Below are 19,211 nucleotides of genomic sequence, written 5' to 3'. Positions count from 1 at the left end.
CAACCCCACAACCCCAAAAATAGAATAAATGCTAATGACCAACTGTTTTTAAAAAGGACATTTTACAATTGGTTCTTCACAACATACCAACCCTAACTTAATTAGAAAAAATCCTATATTGAGAATTGAGAGAAAAATCTCATTTTAATAGTTTTCATAAAATAATATGCATAGAAAAGATTTGCTATATGCAAAAAAAAAAAAAAATCAAACTTCTAAAACCTTCATGTTCATGGACAAAATATCCACCTCCCAAAAAACACAAAGGTATATAACTTAAATCCTGGAAAACACCTTAGGTACTATACACCTAATGATTTCTGTAACAGATATCAGGCCTTTAAACTAAACTAAATATAAATTAAACTAAATATAAATTGGTATCTTAATAGCCCAGTTCTTTCTCTACTTCTACTTCCAGCATTCAATTATAGAACTGAATACAGGATTTCATAAAGAATCACTGGGGTTTTAGTGAGAAATTTTTTAAAAGAAAACTGTCATTTCAATAAATATGAAAACCCAAACTTAAATTGCAGTTATAAAAGGCCAATAATGTGCTCTGTTTCAAAAGTATTGATAATTCTTACTATGTTGATCCCACATAGTTCTGCTTATGTTCTTTTCCCATTTTAAAACTTTCAATTACTCAGCTCTTTATCAGGTTTATAAAGTATATCAGATACATGAAAGACAAAGGCTTACATGGAAAAAACCTATTTCCCTACAGTACTTTCTTAACTACAAAAGCCTATGGGTTTCCTGACATTTTCCAGATCTCTAAAGAGCACATTTCCTTCTGAGATGATTTTTAAAAAACATATTAGGCAAACTTTAAAACACACAAAAAATAATAATAATGATACAACAAACACCCATGTGTCCACTAATTTGAAAAAAAAAAAAAAAAAAAAGAAGCAGTTCCAATAAAAACATTCTGTTTTTTGACCTGGGCATCAGTTATACGAGTATGTTAGTTTGTGAAAATTTGTCAAGCTGGATACTTAAGATCTATGCTTTTCTTTATATATGTTATACTTTATTAAAAAGTTTGCTTTAAAAAGCAAAACAAAACATCATCAATACAAATGAATGTCTCTCCCTGATAGCATCCCCTCTCTTTCCTTCCAGATATAACTCATGAGTTTGGTGTTTATCAATCCCTGTAACATGCATTTTTGACTATGAAAAACCTTCTATGCATCCCCATGCTAAGGAAAGTAAAAAGCTGAAACTGCTCTGCATTCTTCCTCTATCCACAAAAATTCTTGCCACGGAGACTTATCACTTGGCAAAGGCAGACACTGAACTACATGAGCCCCATTTTCACCATCAAAACTATTCAGAAAACAAGAAATACACTTGATACCATTCACTTACAGATAAATGTCATGTAACTGTCAATCATTAAATGTCTATTTCTTAGTTACTGAAAGCAATCCTACTTCTGGAATATTTTTTATCATATTTTTTATCATATTTTTACCCAAACCTGGGAAGCTTTTAATATTATTAATCCACAGTACATTTTCAGTCACCTCCATCTACCAGGATTCATTTTTTTTTTTAAGCTTGTCTAATACTTATATACTGTAGATCTACAAAACTCTTAACTTTTTTTTTTTGTGACTCCACCATGATTCAACATTAACTCTTCTTTTTAGCTATAGTTTATCATCAACATCCTGAGGCCACGGAATTAGATTTATTCACTTTAACACATGGAATTTATACACACTGATGTATTATATATCATTTAACAAGATTTGTCATACATAAAATTGCATTAAAATAAGATGTTTCTGAGTTTTAGTTCATATACATAGCCACATGGTTTTACCCTATTCACTATATATACATCTTCTTTTCCCCAACATATGCACAGACTAAACCATTTTATCCTTGGATATCGCACAAGCAAAGGCTACAAACTCTGAACGGTTATGATGTATCAAATCTGAGAGAGAAACTCATCTTATAAAAAACAAGGCCAGATTTCTTCTGTCATTTTTCTATTCTACTAACTTTCCCCTTTCTCTTAGCAGCTTACCACCAATGAGTTCCAAGTCACTCCCATCTTTGCAGTATTATACTTCATTATAGTTTCATCTCATACTCTGCTCAAAATGATTCTTCTCCTCTTTCATGTTCTTTTTTCAGTCTGAGCTCACCAGTTCTTTATATCCTCACTCAGGCTAAAACACAGGCTTTGATGCTGGCTTTTTAGCTGCTACAAAATATAAGTTACTGTACATGGAAGCCTCCTGAAAGTCTTTGAGTCTGCTGTGGCAATGCCCTAAAAACATGACACATACCACTGTTATGCTTCATCAGGTCAGGGCTCGTCCTTTAATTGTATGCTACTACATACAGTTAGAGGTCCATATTACGTCACTCTTTAATGCTTCGAAAATCTGCATTAAAGAGGCATATTAAAAGATGATCAAAGGCTTTAGGGCCAATTTAGTGTTTTGTGTCACAGGAACTAACTATAGGGAACAGGAGACTTTAAACGAAGAATATGACAGCTACCGGTCTTATCCAAATCAATAAAATGAAGAAATTAAGTTAGTAAATGTGTAATAACACTTTCATCTTTAACCAGTAATTCATAGGAATCAATTACCAGTAAAAAGGGACTTTTGCTTCTGGCCAAGAGGATTGATAGAAACCAGATTTATCCTCCCACCTGAAACAAAATACATGAAAAGAACAGTTTCAAGACACTGGATATCAGACAACAAAGGTGAATAATCCCTGAGAGACAGAACTCCCCACTTTACTGCCTTGAGAGAGTTTTCCAGCCACTGGGGGGAAAGGGAGAAACCAGATGGGGTCTAATGAACTCCTTGAGATGAAGAGATGGCGCTGAGAGTCTGGGGAAATCACAGCGGCTAGTGTTTGTGAACAGAGTACAAGAGAGGAGAGAGATGCACAAAAGAGAACTCCATAGACGTGTAGAGGGTCTCCCTTGAATATTCAGCTGAATACTGATCAGCGCATATGTGTGAAGAAACTAACCACAGCCAAGAAAAGAAACACCCAAAAGGACTGAACAGTGCCCACACTCATATAAGGCCAGGAAAAATGCCTATCCCAAAGAGCTACATTGAGATATCTCATGATTCATGGGTTACTGGGTAGAGTACACAAAAGGATTTTGCCCCAGTCAAGGGGCAAAATTAACCTTAAAGCAGCAGTTCTACTGGAAGCAATTTTGGTTGTTGCAACTTGGTGGGTGCTAATGGCACCTTGAGAGGAGAGGCCAGGCATGATACTAAACATTCTATAACCTACAGGACACTTGCCACAACAAAGAATCATCTGACCCAAAATGCCAATCACATTGCTATTGAGAACTGCTGCCCTAGACTAAACAGTTCCTGCCTAACAAATCTTAAGAGAAAGACCCAAAAGGATCAAATTGCTTTCAAGTAACTTAACTGCATGCCACAATAAAGCTCAAGAATATTAACAGGAATATAAAAATATCCAGCATCCAACAGGTAAAAACTGGCATCTCCAATAAAATATTACCAAGCATGAAAAGAAGGAAAATATCACCTATAATGAGAAGAAAAAGCAATCAATTGAAATTGACCCAGAAATGAGACACATAATAGAATTAATAGGTGAGGAAATTAAAACAGTTATGATAACTGTATAAAATACGCTCAAAAAGTTAAATAGAAACATGGAAACATAAAAAAAACCCAAATCGATCTTCTAGAGATGAAAATTATAATATCTGCGATGAAAAATATATTGGATTGGATTAACAGTTGTTAAGAAGAGTAATGAACTTGAACATATAACAGAAATTATAAAAAATGAAATACAGAAAGAAAAGTTTAAAAAATGAAGAGAACATCACTGACAGGTAAGAAAACTTCAAACAGCCTAATATACACGTAATTGGAGTTCCCAAGGGAGAGAAGAGAGAAAAGAGGACAGAGAAAAGTATTCGAAGTAACAGTAGCTAAAAATTTTTCAAATTTGGTAAAAACTGTAAACATAAAAATCCAAGCAGAGGGACTGTGGAGCAAGATGGCGGCATAGAGAGGAGTGGAAGCTAAGTAGTCCCCCTGGAACAACTACAAAAAACCAGAAACAACTAGTAAATAATCCAGAATAACTGTGGGGGGACAAACGAGACCATCCACTCATCATACACCAACCTGAATTGGGAGGAATGCCTGAGAACACAGCATAAAATCTGTAAGTAAAACCTGCAGAACCAAGTCGTGGGACCCCCTCCCCCATAGCCCGAGCTGCGGAGCCTCGTGGTGCCAGAGAGAAGCTCTCTCCCAGCAAGAGAATATAGCTCAGCTGAGCTCCAACTGGGGTTTTAAGTAGCGAGTGTGAACTGCTCACTACAGGTACGCATCCCCAAAAAACAGACAGAGGCTTTGGGTGACGACTGACCTTGAAGAGCTGGATGGTTGCCTTGGACTGGGTCTGAAGGAGACTATCTGTTTCTTTTTTGGCTCAGTGGAGAAAGCCCCAGTCATTTTCAGTTTCCAGGGCTGTGTCTCGGGGAAGGGCGGAGACAGCACAAGCAGAGAGCGAGACCATTGAAATGCTAATGACCTCCACCTGGGGGGGTCTGTCTTCTCTAGGAGGAAAGGGATGGGGCCCTTTCCATTCAGAACCAGACCCCAGAGCCTGGGGGAACATGGCCATACCTCCTCATACCAGTCAAGAATTATAGGCTAACAGGCATCACCTGCTGGGCAGAAAAGCACAGTGACCTGAGGCATCAAAGGGTGGAGCAATTTTCTAAGACACACCCGCAGGGAAACCAGATACTGAATATTTCTTCCCTCTGGGACCTGAGCCTGTTCTGGTCTGGGAAAACCTGATTTGGATATCCAAGGAAACCATGCCTGGACAACAGAAAATTACAACCTACACTAAGAAAAACAAAGATATGGCCCAGTCAAAGGAACAAACGTACACTTCAACTGAGATACAGGAATTTAAACAACTAATGCTAAATCAATTCAAAAAGTTTAGAGAAGATATTGCAAAAGAGATAGAGGCTGTAAAGGAAACACTGGGCATATATAAGGCAGAAATCAAAAGTTCAAAAAAAAAATAGTAGAATCTATGGAAAAGAAAGGCATAACGCAAGAGATGAAAGACACAATGGAAACATACAACAGCAGATCTCAAGAGGCAGAAGAAAACACTCAGGAACTGGAGAACAAAACACCTGAAAGCCTACATGCAAAGGAGCAGATGGAGAAAAGAATGAAAAAATAAGAGCAATGTCTCTGGGAACTCAAGGATGAAACAAAGTACAATAATGTACGTATCATTGGTGTCCCAGAAGGAGAAGAGAAAGGAAAAGGGGCAGAAGCAATAATAGAGGAAATAATTAATGAAAATTTCCCATCTCTTATGAAAGACATAAAATTACAGATCCAAGAAGCGCAGCGTACTCCAAACAGAAGAGAGATGAATAGGCTTATGCCAAGACACTTAATAATCAGATTATCAAATGTCAAAGACAAAGAGAGAATCCTGAAAGCAGCAAGAGAAAAGCGATCCATTACATACAAAGGAAGCTTAATAAGACTATGTGCGGATCTCTCAGCAGAAACCATGGAGGCAAGAAGGAAGTGGTGTGATATATTTAAGATACTGAAAGAGAAAAACCGCCAACCAAGAATCCTATATCCAGCAAAGCTGTCTTTCAAATATGAGGGAGAGCTCAAAATATTTTCTGACAAACAGACAATGAGAGACTTTGTGAACAAGACACCTGCCCTACAGGAAATACTAAAGGGAACACTACAGGGTGACAGAAGACAGGAGTGCATGGTTTCGAACACAATTTTGGGAGATGGTAGCACAACAATGTAAGTACACTGAACAAAGATAACCATGAATACAGTTGAGAGAGGAAGGTGGGGAGCATGTGAGACACCACAAGAAAGGAGGAAAGATAAAGACTGGGACTGTGTAACTTGGTGAAATCTAGATAATTCAACAATTGTGATAAAATGTACAAATATGTTTTTTATGAGGGAGAACAAGCAAATGTCAACCTTGCAAGGTGTTAAAAATGGGGAGGCATTGGGGGAGGGATGCAATCAGCATAAACTAGAGACTGTAACTAATAGAATCATTATATTATGCTTCCTTTAATGTAACAAAGGTGATATACCAAGGTGAATGCAGATAAGAGGGGGGGATAGGGGAGGCATGTTAGACACTTGACATTGGTGGTATTGTCTGATTCTTTATTCTACTTTGATTTAAGGTTATTTTTCCTTTTGCTGCTTCCTAGCTGTCATTTTTTTTTCCTCTTTCTTTTGCCTCTCTACCTTCTTTGACTCTCCCTCCTGCCTTGTGGAAGAAATGCAGATGCCCTTATATAGATAGTGGTGAAGGTGGTGAACACATAAATGTATGACCATGCAGAGAACCATCGATTATTTACTTGGGATGGAATGTATGGTGAGTGAACAAAACCATATTAAAAAAAAAAAAATGGGTTGAAGTCAAAACCTCGAGGGCAATATCCTGAGTGAAATAAGCCAGACACATAAGGACAATTATTGCAGGGTCTCACCGATAGGAACTAATTATAATATGTAAACTCATAGACATGAAATATAAGGTACCAAGATATAGGACAAGGCTTAAGAATGGGGAGTGGTTGCTTAGTATGAGCAGAATGTTCAATTAGGATGAATTTAAATGTTTGGAAATGAACAGGGGTGTTGGTAGCAAGATGTGAGAATAACTAACAGCGCTGAATGGTGTGTGAATGAGGTGGAAAGGGGAAGCTCAGAGTTATATATGTCACCAGAAGGAAAGTTGGAGGTCAAAAGATGGAAATGTATAAAACTGAATCCTATGGTGGGCAATGTCCATGATCAACTGTACAAATACTAGAAATTGCTTCCATGAACCAGAACAAATGTATGACAATACAATTAGAAGTTAATAATAGAGGGGCATATAGGGAAGAAATATATACCTACTGCAAACTATATACTACAGTTAGTAGTATTTCAACATTTTTTCATAAACAGTAACAAATGTACTATACCAATACTAAGAGTCAACAATTGAGGGGGGTTGGTTAGGGATAAGGGAGGATTAGAGTTTCCTTTTCTTTTTTTCTTTTTTCATCTTTCACTTTATTTCTTGTCTGGAGTAATGAAAAGTTTCTAAAAATTAAACAAAAATTAAGTGTGGTGATGGATGCACAGCTGTATGAGGGTACCCAGGGGCAAGTGATTGTACACTTTGGATCTTTGGATAATTGTATGGTATCTGAACAATTTCAATAAAAATGAAAAAAAAAAAAAATACAAGCAAATCTATAACCTCCAGGCACAAGAAACTGACACCAAGGTACATCATAATCAGTTCAAAACCAGTGACAATGAGAAAATCTTAAAAGTGACTAAAGAAAATATATATTATATATAGATATTATGACAAAGACAAATAGACATTAGGTATAGAGGAACAAAGAAAAAGAATGGCAGCAGATTTCTTGCTGGGAACAATGCAAACTAAAAGACAGTGGGATAGCATCTTTAAAGTACTGTTAGGAAAAAAAAACATCAACCTATAATTCTATACCAGTGAAACAGATTTCAAAATCAAAGGTGAAATAAACACTTTTCCAGACATAAAAAAGCTGAATGCTTTCATCACCAACAGACCTACAATACAAAAAAAAAAAAAAAAAGTTAAAGGAATTCCTTCAGGCAAAAAGAAAACTCTATCATATGAAAATATGAATTTACACAAAGAAATGAAGAGCACCAGAAATAATAATTACATGGTGTGATGGTTACATTCATGTGTCAACTTGGCCAGGTGATGGTGTTCAGGTGTTTGGTCAAGTAAGCACTGGCCTAATCATTACTGCAAGAGCATTTGTGGCTGGTTAATAAACCAGAAGGCTTGCTTATCAAATCTTCAGCCAACTGGCTGCAGCTGTGACTGATTACATCAACAAAGGGCATGTCTCCCACAATGAGAGAATTGACTCAGCTGAATTTAATCCAATCAGTTGAAGACTTTTAAGCAAGACAGACAAAGGACGTTCACTTCTTCAGCTAGCCAGTGAAGCGTTTCCTGAGGAGTTCATCTATCACCTTCATCAAAGTTGCCAGTTTGCTGCCTGCCCTACGGAATTTGGACTGGTGCATACCCACGGTTGCGTGAGACACTTTTATAAAATCTTATATTCGCAGATATCTCTTGTTGATTCTATTTCCCTAGAGAAACCTAACTAATAATACAACTTGGTACCGGGAGTGGTTCTTGAGAAACAGAATCTTAAAATGGGCTTTTACAATTGGTTTCCTACTCTGATTAGATTCAAAGACACAAATGACTCCATTTCCAATAATAAGATGGCAATGATAGTCCAGGGTGTGAGCTGGCAATGGAGATACGCAAAACATCACCGTTTGATCCTCTTAATTATACTCTTGTATGAAGCAAGGCTCTGGGTGGCAGTGTTTTTGACACCTTAACAGAGTTTTTCAGAGTTAAGAGGTATAATGATGTTGGCTGGTTGCTCTTAAATGCAATGGATAAAGTTATAACAGAAAGGGACGAGCTAAAGGCTTCAAATTTGAAACTTAAGCACTGTATGACAGATGCAAAGTTTCCTATGTGTGCCCTGAAAGAAAATCTTATTTCCTGTGGCCACAGACTTGAAACTTCTGAAAAACAGACCCAGAGTCACACTGTTTGAGTAGCAGATTTACAATGTAAACTAAAATCTCAACCTTGCAGGGTATCTGCTGTTAAAGGCATTGATTGGAAAAGAATGGGATCCTGAAACTTGGGATGGGGAAATAATTGATAATAATGGCAGTGAGGACACTGGAACCGTGGATTCTGCTGAATCTTTTGTTAGGTATACCTGTAGTGGTCTGTCTTGAGGAAACAGCCCCTCCCCCCCCACCTCTAGTCTGCCCTGAGGAGACAGCTACCCAACCTCCAGCCTGCTTTGAGGAAGCAGCTTCCCGATCTCCTGTCTGCCCTGAGGAGCCTGCCATCCGACCTCCACCTAAAGAGATTAACCCCTCAGTGCCTGCTAAACCTATAATCACCTCCCCTGAGGAAGCAGCCCTCACTCCTCTGTCTGGAGAGAATAATCCTGTTTCACACAATGAAACTGCAACAGAATGTCCTGAGGTAAATGGCTTGGGGGATACTTCTAATTCTTTTCATGACCCACCCCCACCACCAGTTTTTGCTTCAAGACCTATAACTAGGCTAAATTCCCAACAGGCCCGGAAGGGTGAGGTACAAAGTGTGATCCACGAGGAAGAACACTATACTCCAAAAGAACTCTATGAGTTTTCCAATTTATACAGATAGAAATCAGAGGAATATGTGTGGGAATGGATATTAAGGGTGTGGGATAATGGTGGAAGGAATAGCAAGTTGGATCAGACTGAATTTACTGATATGGGCCCACTAAGCAGAGATTCTGCATTCAATTTTGTGGTTAGAAAAGGTGTTAACCATTTGTTTGGGTGGTTGGCTGAAGCATGGATCAAAAGGTGGCTGACATTACCTGAGGTCAAAATGCCAGAACTATCCTGGTATAACGTAGAGGAGGAGATTCAAAGGCTTAGAGAGATTGGAATGTTAGAGTGGATTTATCACGGAAGACCTGTTCACACACCCCTGAAATGTCCAGAGGACACACCTTTTACCAAGACTGTGAGGAATAAATTTGTGAGACTAGCTCCGTCATCCCTGAAGAGCTCTATAGTTGCCCTTCTCTGTAGGTCAGATATTACTGTGGGAACTCCTGTCACTGAGACTGAATCTTTAAACACAATGGGGATAATCAGATCCACAGACAGCAGAAGCCACGTGGCAGAAGTTAATCGCCAAAGACAAGGTGGGCGTGGCTGCCATAATGTAAAACAGGCTCAAAGCAATAGTCAAAATAATCTGACTCACAGAGACTTATGGTGATGGCTTGTATATCATGGAGTACCTAGTAGTAAAATAGATGGGCAGTCTACTGAAGTCCAGTTTGAGCTGTATAAACAGAAGAATTCTAGGTCAAGTGAACAAAAGTTTACCTTGAATTACAAAAACAGAGAGTCACAGCCCCTTAATCAACTCCCAGACATGAGACAGTTTACAGATCCAGAGCCCCTTGAATGAGGGGAAGGCCAGGTACCCTTGGGGAAAGACCCTGTTAAACTGCCAAAAATTTATACTGTTTATCTTTCTCCCAGCCTTCTCCAGAGGAACCTATGGCCTTTTACCAAGGTAACTGTGCACTGGGGAAAAGGAAATGATCAGATGTTTTGGGGATTCTTAGACACTGGTTCAGAAGTGACATTACTTTCAGGGAGACTCAAAATGTCACTCTGGTCCACCAGTCCAAGTTGGAGCTTATGGAGGTCAGGTGATCGATGGAGTTTTAGCTCAGGTTCATCTCACAGTGGATCGGTCCAGTGGGTCCCTGGACCCATTCTGTGGTTATTTCCCCAGTTCTGGAATGCATAATTGGAACAGACATGCTCAGCAACTGGCAGAATCCTCACATTGTTTCCCTGACTCATGAAGGGAGGGCTATTATGGTGGGAAAGGCCAAATGGAAGCCGCTAGAACTGCCCCTGCCTAGCAAAATAGTAAACCAGAAGCAATACTGGATTCTTGGAGGGATTGCAGAGATTAATACCACTCTTAAAGACTTGAAGGAAGTAGGGGTGGTGATTCTCACCACATCCCCATTCAACTCTCCTATTTGGCCTGTGTAGAAAAGAAGGGTCTTGGATGATGACAGTGGATTATTGTAAGTTTATCCAGGTGGTGACTCTAATTGCAGCTGCTGTTCCAGATGTGGTATCATTGCTTGAGCAAATCAACACATCCCCTTGGTGCATGGTATGCAGCTACTGAGCTGGCAAATGCTTTCTTCTCAATAGCTGTTAGTAAGGACCACCAGAAACAGTTTGCATTCAGTTGGCAAGACCAGCAGTATACATTCACTGTGCTACCTCAGGGGTATATCAACTCTCCAGCTCTATGTCATAATATTGTCCAAAGGGATCTTGATCTCCCTTCCTCAAGACATCACACTGGTCCATTATATTGATGGTAACATGTTGACTGGACCTAGTGAGCACGAAGTAGCAACTACTCTATATTTATTGGTAAGGTATTTGCATGTCAGAGGATGGGAGATAAAGCCAACAAAATACAGGGGCCTTCCACCTCAGTAAAATTTCTAGGTGTCCAGTGGTGTGGGGCCTGTCAAGATATCCCTTCTAAGGTGAAGGATAAGCCATTGCATCTGGCTCCTCCTATGCTCAAAAAAGAGGCACAATGCTTAGTTTGCCTCTTTGGATTTTGGAGACATATTCCTCATTTGGGTGTGCTATTCCAGTCCATTTACCGAGTGACTAGAAAAGCTTCTAGTTTTAAGTGGGGACCGGAACAAGATGAGGCTCTATGACAGATCCAGGGTGCTGTGCAAGCTGCTCTGCCACTTGGACAATATGATCCCGCTGATCCAATGGTGCTGGAAGTGTCACTGGCAAATAGAGATGCTGTCTGGAGCCTTTGGCAGGCTCCTATAGGAGAATCACAATGCAGGCCCTTAGGATTTTGGAGTAAACCCTTACCATCCTCTGCAGATAACTACTCTCCATTTGAGAAACAGATTTTGGTCTGCTATTGGGCCTTAGTAGAGACAGAACTCTTAACCATGGGCCACCAAGTTACCACGAGACCTGAATTACCTACCATGGGCTGGTGTTGTCCGATCCGCCAAGCCATGAAGTTGGGCATGTACGGCAGCACTCCATTACAAAATGGAAATGGTATATATGAGATAGAGCTTGAGTGGGTCTTGAAGTCACAAGTAAGTTATATGAGGAAGTGGCCCAAATGCCCGTGGCCCCAACTCCTACCACCTTACCTTCTCTTTCCCAGCCCATAGCTACGGCATCTTGGGGAGTTCCTTACAACCAGTTGACTGAGGAAAAGAAAACTCGGGCCTGGTTTACAGATGGTTCTGCATGATATGCAGGCACCACCCAAAAGTGGACAGCTACAGCACTGCAGCCCCTTTCTGGGATGTCCCTGAAGGACAGTGGTGAGGGAAAATCCTCCCAGTGGCTGGAACCTTGAGCAGTGCACCTGGTTGTTCACTTTGCTTGGAAGGAGAACTGGCCAGAGGTGCATTTGTATACTGATTCATTGGCTGTTGCTAATGGTTTGGCTGGATGGTCAGGGACTTGGAAGGAACATGATTGGAAAACTGGTGACAAAGAAGTCTGGGAAAGAGGTATGTGGATAGACCTTTCTGAGTGGGAAAAAAACATGAAGATATTTGTGTCCTATGTGAATGCTCATCAGAGGATGACTTCAGCAGAAGAAGATTTTAATAATCAAGTGGATAAGATGATCCGTTTGGTGGATACCAATCAGCCTCTTTTCCCAGCCACTCCTGCCATTGCTCAATGGACTCATGAACAAAGTGGTCATGGTGGTAGGGATGGAGGTTATGCATGGGCTCAGCAACATGGACTTCCTCACCACGGCTGACCTGGCCACAGCCACTGCTGGGTGCCCAATCTGCCAGCAGCAGAGATCCACACTCAGTCCCCAGTATGGCACCATTCCCCGAGGTGATCAGCTTGCTACCTGGTGGCACGTTGATTACATTGGACCACTTCCATCATGGAAGGGGCAGAGATTTTTTCTCACTTGAATATACACATACTCTGGATATGAGTTTACCTTCCCTGCATGAAATGCTTCTGCCAAAACTACCATCCATGGACTTACAGAATGCCTCATCTACTGTCATGGTATTCCACACAGCATTATTTCTGACCAAGGAGCCCACTTCACAGCAAATGAAGTGAGGGAATGGGCACATGCTCATGGAATTCTCTGGTCTTACCATGCTCTCCAACATCCAGAGGCAGCTGGGTTGATAGAATGGTGGAATGGCTTGTTGAAGACTCAGTTACAGCACCAACTAGGTGGCAATACCTTGCAGGGCTGGGGCAGTGTTCTCCAGGAGGCTTTGTATACTCTAAATCAGCATTCACTCTATGGTGCTGTTTCTGCCATAGCCAGGATTCACAAGTCCAGGAATCAAGGGGTGGAAACAGGAGTGGCACCACTCACTATCACTAGGAAAATTTTTGCTTCCTGCCCCTGCAAGCTTAAATTCTGCTGGTTTACAAGTCTTAATTCCAAAAGGAGGAGTGCTTCCATCAGGAAACACAACAATAATTCCATTGAACCGGACACTTTGGGCTTCTTATGCCTCTGAATCAACAGGCAAGGAAGGGGATTACTATATTGGCTAGGGTGATTGATCCTGACTATCAAGGGGAAATAGCATGCAACTACACAATGGCGGTAAAGAAGAGTTTTCCTGGCATACAGGAGATCCCATAGGGCATCTCTTAGTACTACCATGTCCTGTGATTAAAGTCAATGGAGAACAGCAATGACCCAGTTCAGGCAGGACTACCAATGACCAAGAAACTTCAGGAATGAAGGTTTGGGTCACTCCATCAGGCAAAGAACTATAGCCAGCTGAAGTAGATGCTGAGGATAAACAGAACATGGAATGGGTAGTGGAAGAAGGTAGTGATAAATATGAACTACAACCACATGACCAGTTATAGAAATGAGGACTATGATGGCATGAATATTTCCTCCTTGTTTTGTAATGAGTATATGTGTATTGGTCTATAAAGCAAATATCTTTGTTTTCTTCTCTATTTTATCCCCTTATCATATGACATAAACTGTATTGTTCATTTTGTATTATTTAAGTTAAAGGAAATCAATTTTAAGAGAGTTAATGTCACCCAAGGACTTGCACCCTATTCTGGAGAAATTTAATGCATTTCCAGTTGTACACAGGACAGCAGAGTATTGTTAGGCAAAATATATGTCTGTTATTGTTTTCTACTTTGAGGTAAAATATGGTTTAAGATGATGTGTGTAACTGTCAAGTTGATAAGGGGTGGACTGTGATGGTTACATTCATGTGTCAACTTGGCCAGGTGATGGTGTCCAGGTGTCTGGTCAAGCAAGCACTGGCCTAACCGTTACTGCAAGGACATTTGTAGCTAGTTAATAAAACAGGAGGCTGGTTTATTAAATTATTAGTCAATTGGCTGCAGCTGTGACTGATTACAGCAATGAAGGGTGTGTCCCCCACAATGAGATAATTCAATCAGCTAGATTTAATACAATCATTTGAAGACTTCTAAACAAGACAGAGGACCTTCACTTCTTCTTCAGCTAGCCAGCAAAGTGTTTCCTGAGGAGTTCATTGAACACCTTCACTGGAGTTGCCAGTTTGCTGCCTGCCCTATGGAATTTGGACTTGTGCATACCCACAGTTGTGTGAGGCACTCTTATAAAATCTTATATTCTTAGATATCTCTTGTTGATGATTCTATTTCCCTAGAGAACCCTAACTAATACACATGGGTAAGTATGTTAAGTTTTTTTCCTTATTAAATTACTTTAAAAGGCAATTTATTGTTATTAAAAAAATAATAACAATGAAATGATGGGCTTATCCATAAAAGTAAAATATATGTCAATGTTAGCACAAGGGTTGGGATAAATGGAAACATACTATTACAAAGTTCTTATAATACATGTGAAGTAGTGTAATATCTCTTAAAGGTAGACTGTGATAACTTAAAGATATATATAGGATTTATAAAACCCTAATGCAACTAAACTAACACAACAAAGAGTAATAGCTAATAAGCCAACATAGGAGACAAAACTGAATAATAAAAGATACTCAGTCCAAAAGAAGACAGAAAAAAAAAGCAAAAAGGGAACAAAGAACTGATGGAACAAATGGAAAACAATGAAAAAAGATGATGAATACATAACCATATCAATTACATTAAATGTAAATATTCTAAATACCCCAATTAAAAGACAGAGACTGTCAGATTGGATTAAAATATGCAACTGTATGATGCCTATGAGAAACACACTTTAAATATAAAGACACAAAAGGTTAAAGGATAGGAGAAGACAATACCATGCTGACACTAATCAAAATAGCAACAGAGGCTACATTATTATTAGAACAAGTAGATTTCAGAAAATAGACTCTAACCAGGGTTTAAAAAAAGATCCTTTCACAATGATAAGGTGACCAGTCCACCCAGAAGACATAGTAATTCTAAATGTGTATGCACTAAACAATAGAGTTGCAAAATACGTGGAGAAAAACTGATAGAACTACAAGGATAAATAGACAACTCCAATTGCAGTCAGAGATTTCAATCCTCCTGTCTCAATAACCGACAGAACAAGTAGACAGAAATTCAGTAAGCAACAGAAGATTTGAAAAATACAATCAACCAACTTGAACAAATTGACACTTAAAGAACTCTATACTCCCAAACAGTAGAATATACATTCTCTTCAAGTGCACAAGAAACACTTACCAAAACAGACCATATTACAGGGCATCAAACAAGGCTCAGCAAACCTAATAAGATTTAAGTCATATAAAGTATGTTCTCTCACCACAATGGAACTAAGTTAGAAATCAATAACAAAAAGATTTCTAGAAAATTCTCCAAATATTTGGTAATCAAATAATAACTCATTTTAAATAACCCATAGCTCAAATAGGAAATCAAAAGATAAATTAAGTATGTTGAACATAATGAAAATGAAAACAAACATATTAAAACCGACAGGATACTACTAAAGCAGTACTTGGGAATTTTTTTTTTGGAACCAAATGTCTTTATAGAAAAGAAACAAGAAAAGAAGATCTCAGATCAATAACACCAGTTTTCAACTTATAAAGTTAGAAAAAGGGAAAATTAAACCCAGTGTGAGCAGAATGAAGGAAATAATAATGATCAGAGATAAAATCAATAACAAAGAAAACAGATAAACAATAGGGAAAAATCACAGAAACCAATAGCTGGTTTCTTTGAGAAGATCAATAAACTTCTGGCCAGACTGATCAGGAAAATAAAGAGTTGCCAGCATCAAGAATGAGAGTGGTGACATCTCTACAGATTGCACAGATATTAAAGAGGATAATTAGGGAATACTTAATGCAAATAAATTCAATAATTTGTATCAAATGGACAAATTCCTTGAAAGACGCAACTTACCAAATGTTACTCAAGAAGAACTAGCTAACCTTAATGGACCTGTGTCTACTAAAGAAATCAAATATATAGTGAAAAACATTCCAAGCCCAAACGGCTTCTCTGGTGAGTTCTAGCAAACATTTTAGGAAGAAATAATATCAATTCTCCACAAAGTCTTCCAGAAAATTGAAAATGAAAAAATATGTCTGAATTCATTCTATGAAGCCACTATTACCCTGATACTAAAAACAGACAATGACATCACAGGAAAATAAAACTACAGACCAATATCACTCATGAACATAGAGGCAAAAATTCTAAACAAATTCTAGTAAATCAAATCCAACAGTAAACATAAAAAAAAAAAAGATAAAATGGCACAATCAAGTAACAATTATATCAGGAATGCAAAGTTGCTTTAACACTTGAAAATCAACATAATTCACCACATCAACAAACTAAAACAGAAAAACCACATGATCAACTCCAAAAGACACAGAAAGAACATTTGACAAAATCCAACACCATTCCTGATAAAATATCCAGCAAATTAGGAATAGAAGGAAACTTCAACCTGAAAAGGGGCATCTTTGAAAAATCAATAGCTAACATCATACTTAATAGTGAAAGACAGAATGCTTTCCCCCTAATATAACAAGGCAAGACTTCTACTCTCTATTCAACACTGAAAGTCTGGCCAGTACAATAAGGAAAAAAGAAAAAATAACAGATATCCAGAATGAAAAGGAAGAAATAAAAATGTATTCGCTGACAACATGATCATTTATGTGGAAAATTCAATGTAATCTATAAAAAAAAGAGCTACCACAACTAGTAAGTTAGTTTATAAAGATCACAGAGTATAAAATCAAGATACAAAAATTAATCATATTTCTGAGGAGGCGGGGCAAGATGGCAGACTGGTGAGCTGTATGTTTTAGTTACTCCTCCAGGAAAGTAGGTAGAAAGCCAGGAACTGCATGGACTGGACACCACAGAGCAATCTGACTTCGGGCATACTTCATACATCACTCATGAAAACGTGGAACTGCTGAGATCAGCGAAATCTGTAAGTTTTTGCGGCCAGGGGACCCGCACCCCTCCCTGCCAGGCTCAGTCCCGGGGGAGGAGGGGCTGTCAGCTCCGGGAAGGAGAAGGGAGAACTGCAGTGGCTGCCCTTATCGGAAACTCATTCTACTGATTCAAACTCCAACCATAGATAGACTGAGACCAGACACCAGAGAATCTGAGAGCAGCCAGCCCAGCAGAGAGGAGACAGGCATAGAAAAAAAACAACACGAAAAACTCCAAAATAAAAGCGGAGGATTTTTGGAGTTCTGGTGAACATAGAAAGGGGAAGGGCCCTGAGGCGCATATGCAAATCCCGAAGAAAAGCTGATCTCTCTGCCCTGTGGACCTTTCCTTAATGGCCCTGGTTGCTTTGTCTCTTAGCATTTCAATAACCCATTAGATCTCTGAGGAGGGCCCGTTTTTTTTTTTTTTTTTTTTTTAATCCCTTTTTCTTTTTCTAAAACAATTACTCTAAGAAGCCCAATACAGAAAGCTTCAAAGACTTGCTATTTGGGCAGGTCAAGTCAAGAGCAGAACTAGGAGAGCTCTGAGACAAAACGCAATAATCCAGTGGCTGAGAAAATTCACTAAACACCACAACTTCCCAAGAAAAGGGGGGTGTCCGCTCACAGCCATCATCCTGGTGGACAGGAAACACTCCTGCCCATCACCAGCCCCATAGCCCAGAACTGCCCCAGACAACCCAGTGTGACGGAAGTGCTTCAAATAACAGGCACACACCACAAAACTGGGCGTGGACATTAGCCTTCCCTGCAACCTCAGCTGATTGTCCCAGAGTTGGGAAGGTAGAGCAGTGTGAATTAACAAAGCCCCATTCAGCCATCATTTCAGCAGACTGGGAGCCTCCCTACACAGCCCGGGGTGCACGGCCTGGAAGAGGGGCCCACTTGCAAGTCTCAGGAGCCATACGCCAATACCAAGGACTTGTGGGTCAGTGGCAGAGACAAACTGTGGCAGGACTGAACTGAAGGATTAGACTATTGCAGCAGCTTTAAAACTCTAGGATCACCAGGGAGATTTGATTGTTAGAGCCACCCCCCCCTCCCTGACTGCCCAGAAACACGCCCCATACACAGGGCAGGCAACACCAACTACACATGCAAGCTTGGTACACCAATTGGACCCCACAAGACTCACTCCCCCACTCACCAAAAAGGCTAAGCAGGGGAGAACTGGCTTGTGGAGAACAGGTGGTTCGTGGACGCCACCTGCTGGTTAGTTAGAGAAAGTGTACTCCACGAAGCTGTAGATCTGATAAATTAGAGATAAGGACTTCAATTGGTCTACATATCCTAAAAGAACCCTATCAAGTTCAGCAAATGCCATGAGGCCAAAAACAACAGAAAATTATAAAGCATATGAAAAAACCAGACGATATGGAAAACCCAAGCCCAAGCACCCAAATCAAAAGACCAGAAGAGACACAGCACCTAGAGCAGCTACTCAAAGAACTAAAGATGAACAATGAGACCATAGTACGGGAGATAAAGGAAATCAAGAAGACCCTAGAAGAGCATAAAGAAGACATTGCAAGACTAAATTAAAAAATGGATGATCTTATGGAAATTAAAGAAACTGTTGACCAAATTAAAAAGATTCTGGACACTCATAGTACAAGACTAGAGGAAGTTGAACAACGAATCAGTGACCTGGAAGATGACAGAATGGAAAATGAAAGCATAAAAGAAAGAATGGGGAAAAAAATTGAAAAAAATCGAAATGGACCTCAGGGATATGATAGATAATATGAAACGTCCGAATATAAGACTCATTGGTGTCCCAGACGGGGAAGAAAAGGGTAAAGGTCTAGGAAGAGTATTCAAAGAAATTGTTGGGGAAAACTTCCCAAATCTTCTAAACAACATAAATACACAAATCATAAATGCTCAGCGAACTCCAAATAGAATAAATCCAAATAAACCCACTCCGAGACATATACTGATCACACTGTCAAACACAGAAGAGAAGGAGCAAGTTCTGAAAGCA

The 19,211-nt window shown here is 39.4% G+C and overlaps 1 protein-coding gene across 4 annotated transcripts in view; it reads right to left on the bottom strand.

Moving 5' to 3' along the window:
- Positions 1–19,211, bottom strand: part of SAMD8 (sterile alpha motif domain containing 8) — a 91,424-nt gene that overhangs the window by 32,894 nt on the left and 39,319 nt on the right. Inside the window, exon 1 of one of the 4 annotated variants that reach the window (XM_037804234.1) lies at positions 2,051–3,486. The exons of the other annotated variants lie outside the window; for them this stretch is intronic. Within the exon in view, the coding sequence (XP_037660162.1) occupies positions 2,051–2,098 (48 nt within the window). The 5' untranslated portion in view covers positions 2,099–3,486. Of the gene's footprint in view, positions 1–2,050; positions 3,487–19,211 lie in introns of those variants that run through there. 4 annotated transcript variants of the gene reach the window in all.

This window comes from Choloepus didactylus, chromosome 15, assembly GCF_015220235.1.
Source record: "Choloepus didactylus isolate mChoDid1 chromosome 15, mChoDid1.pri, whole genome shotgun sequence".
Classification (NCBI taxonomy): Eukaryota; Metazoa; Chordata; class Mammalia; order Pilosa; family Megalonychidae; genus Choloepus; species Choloepus didactylus.
This window is presented reverse-complemented; position numbering and strand designations above follow the sequence as displayed.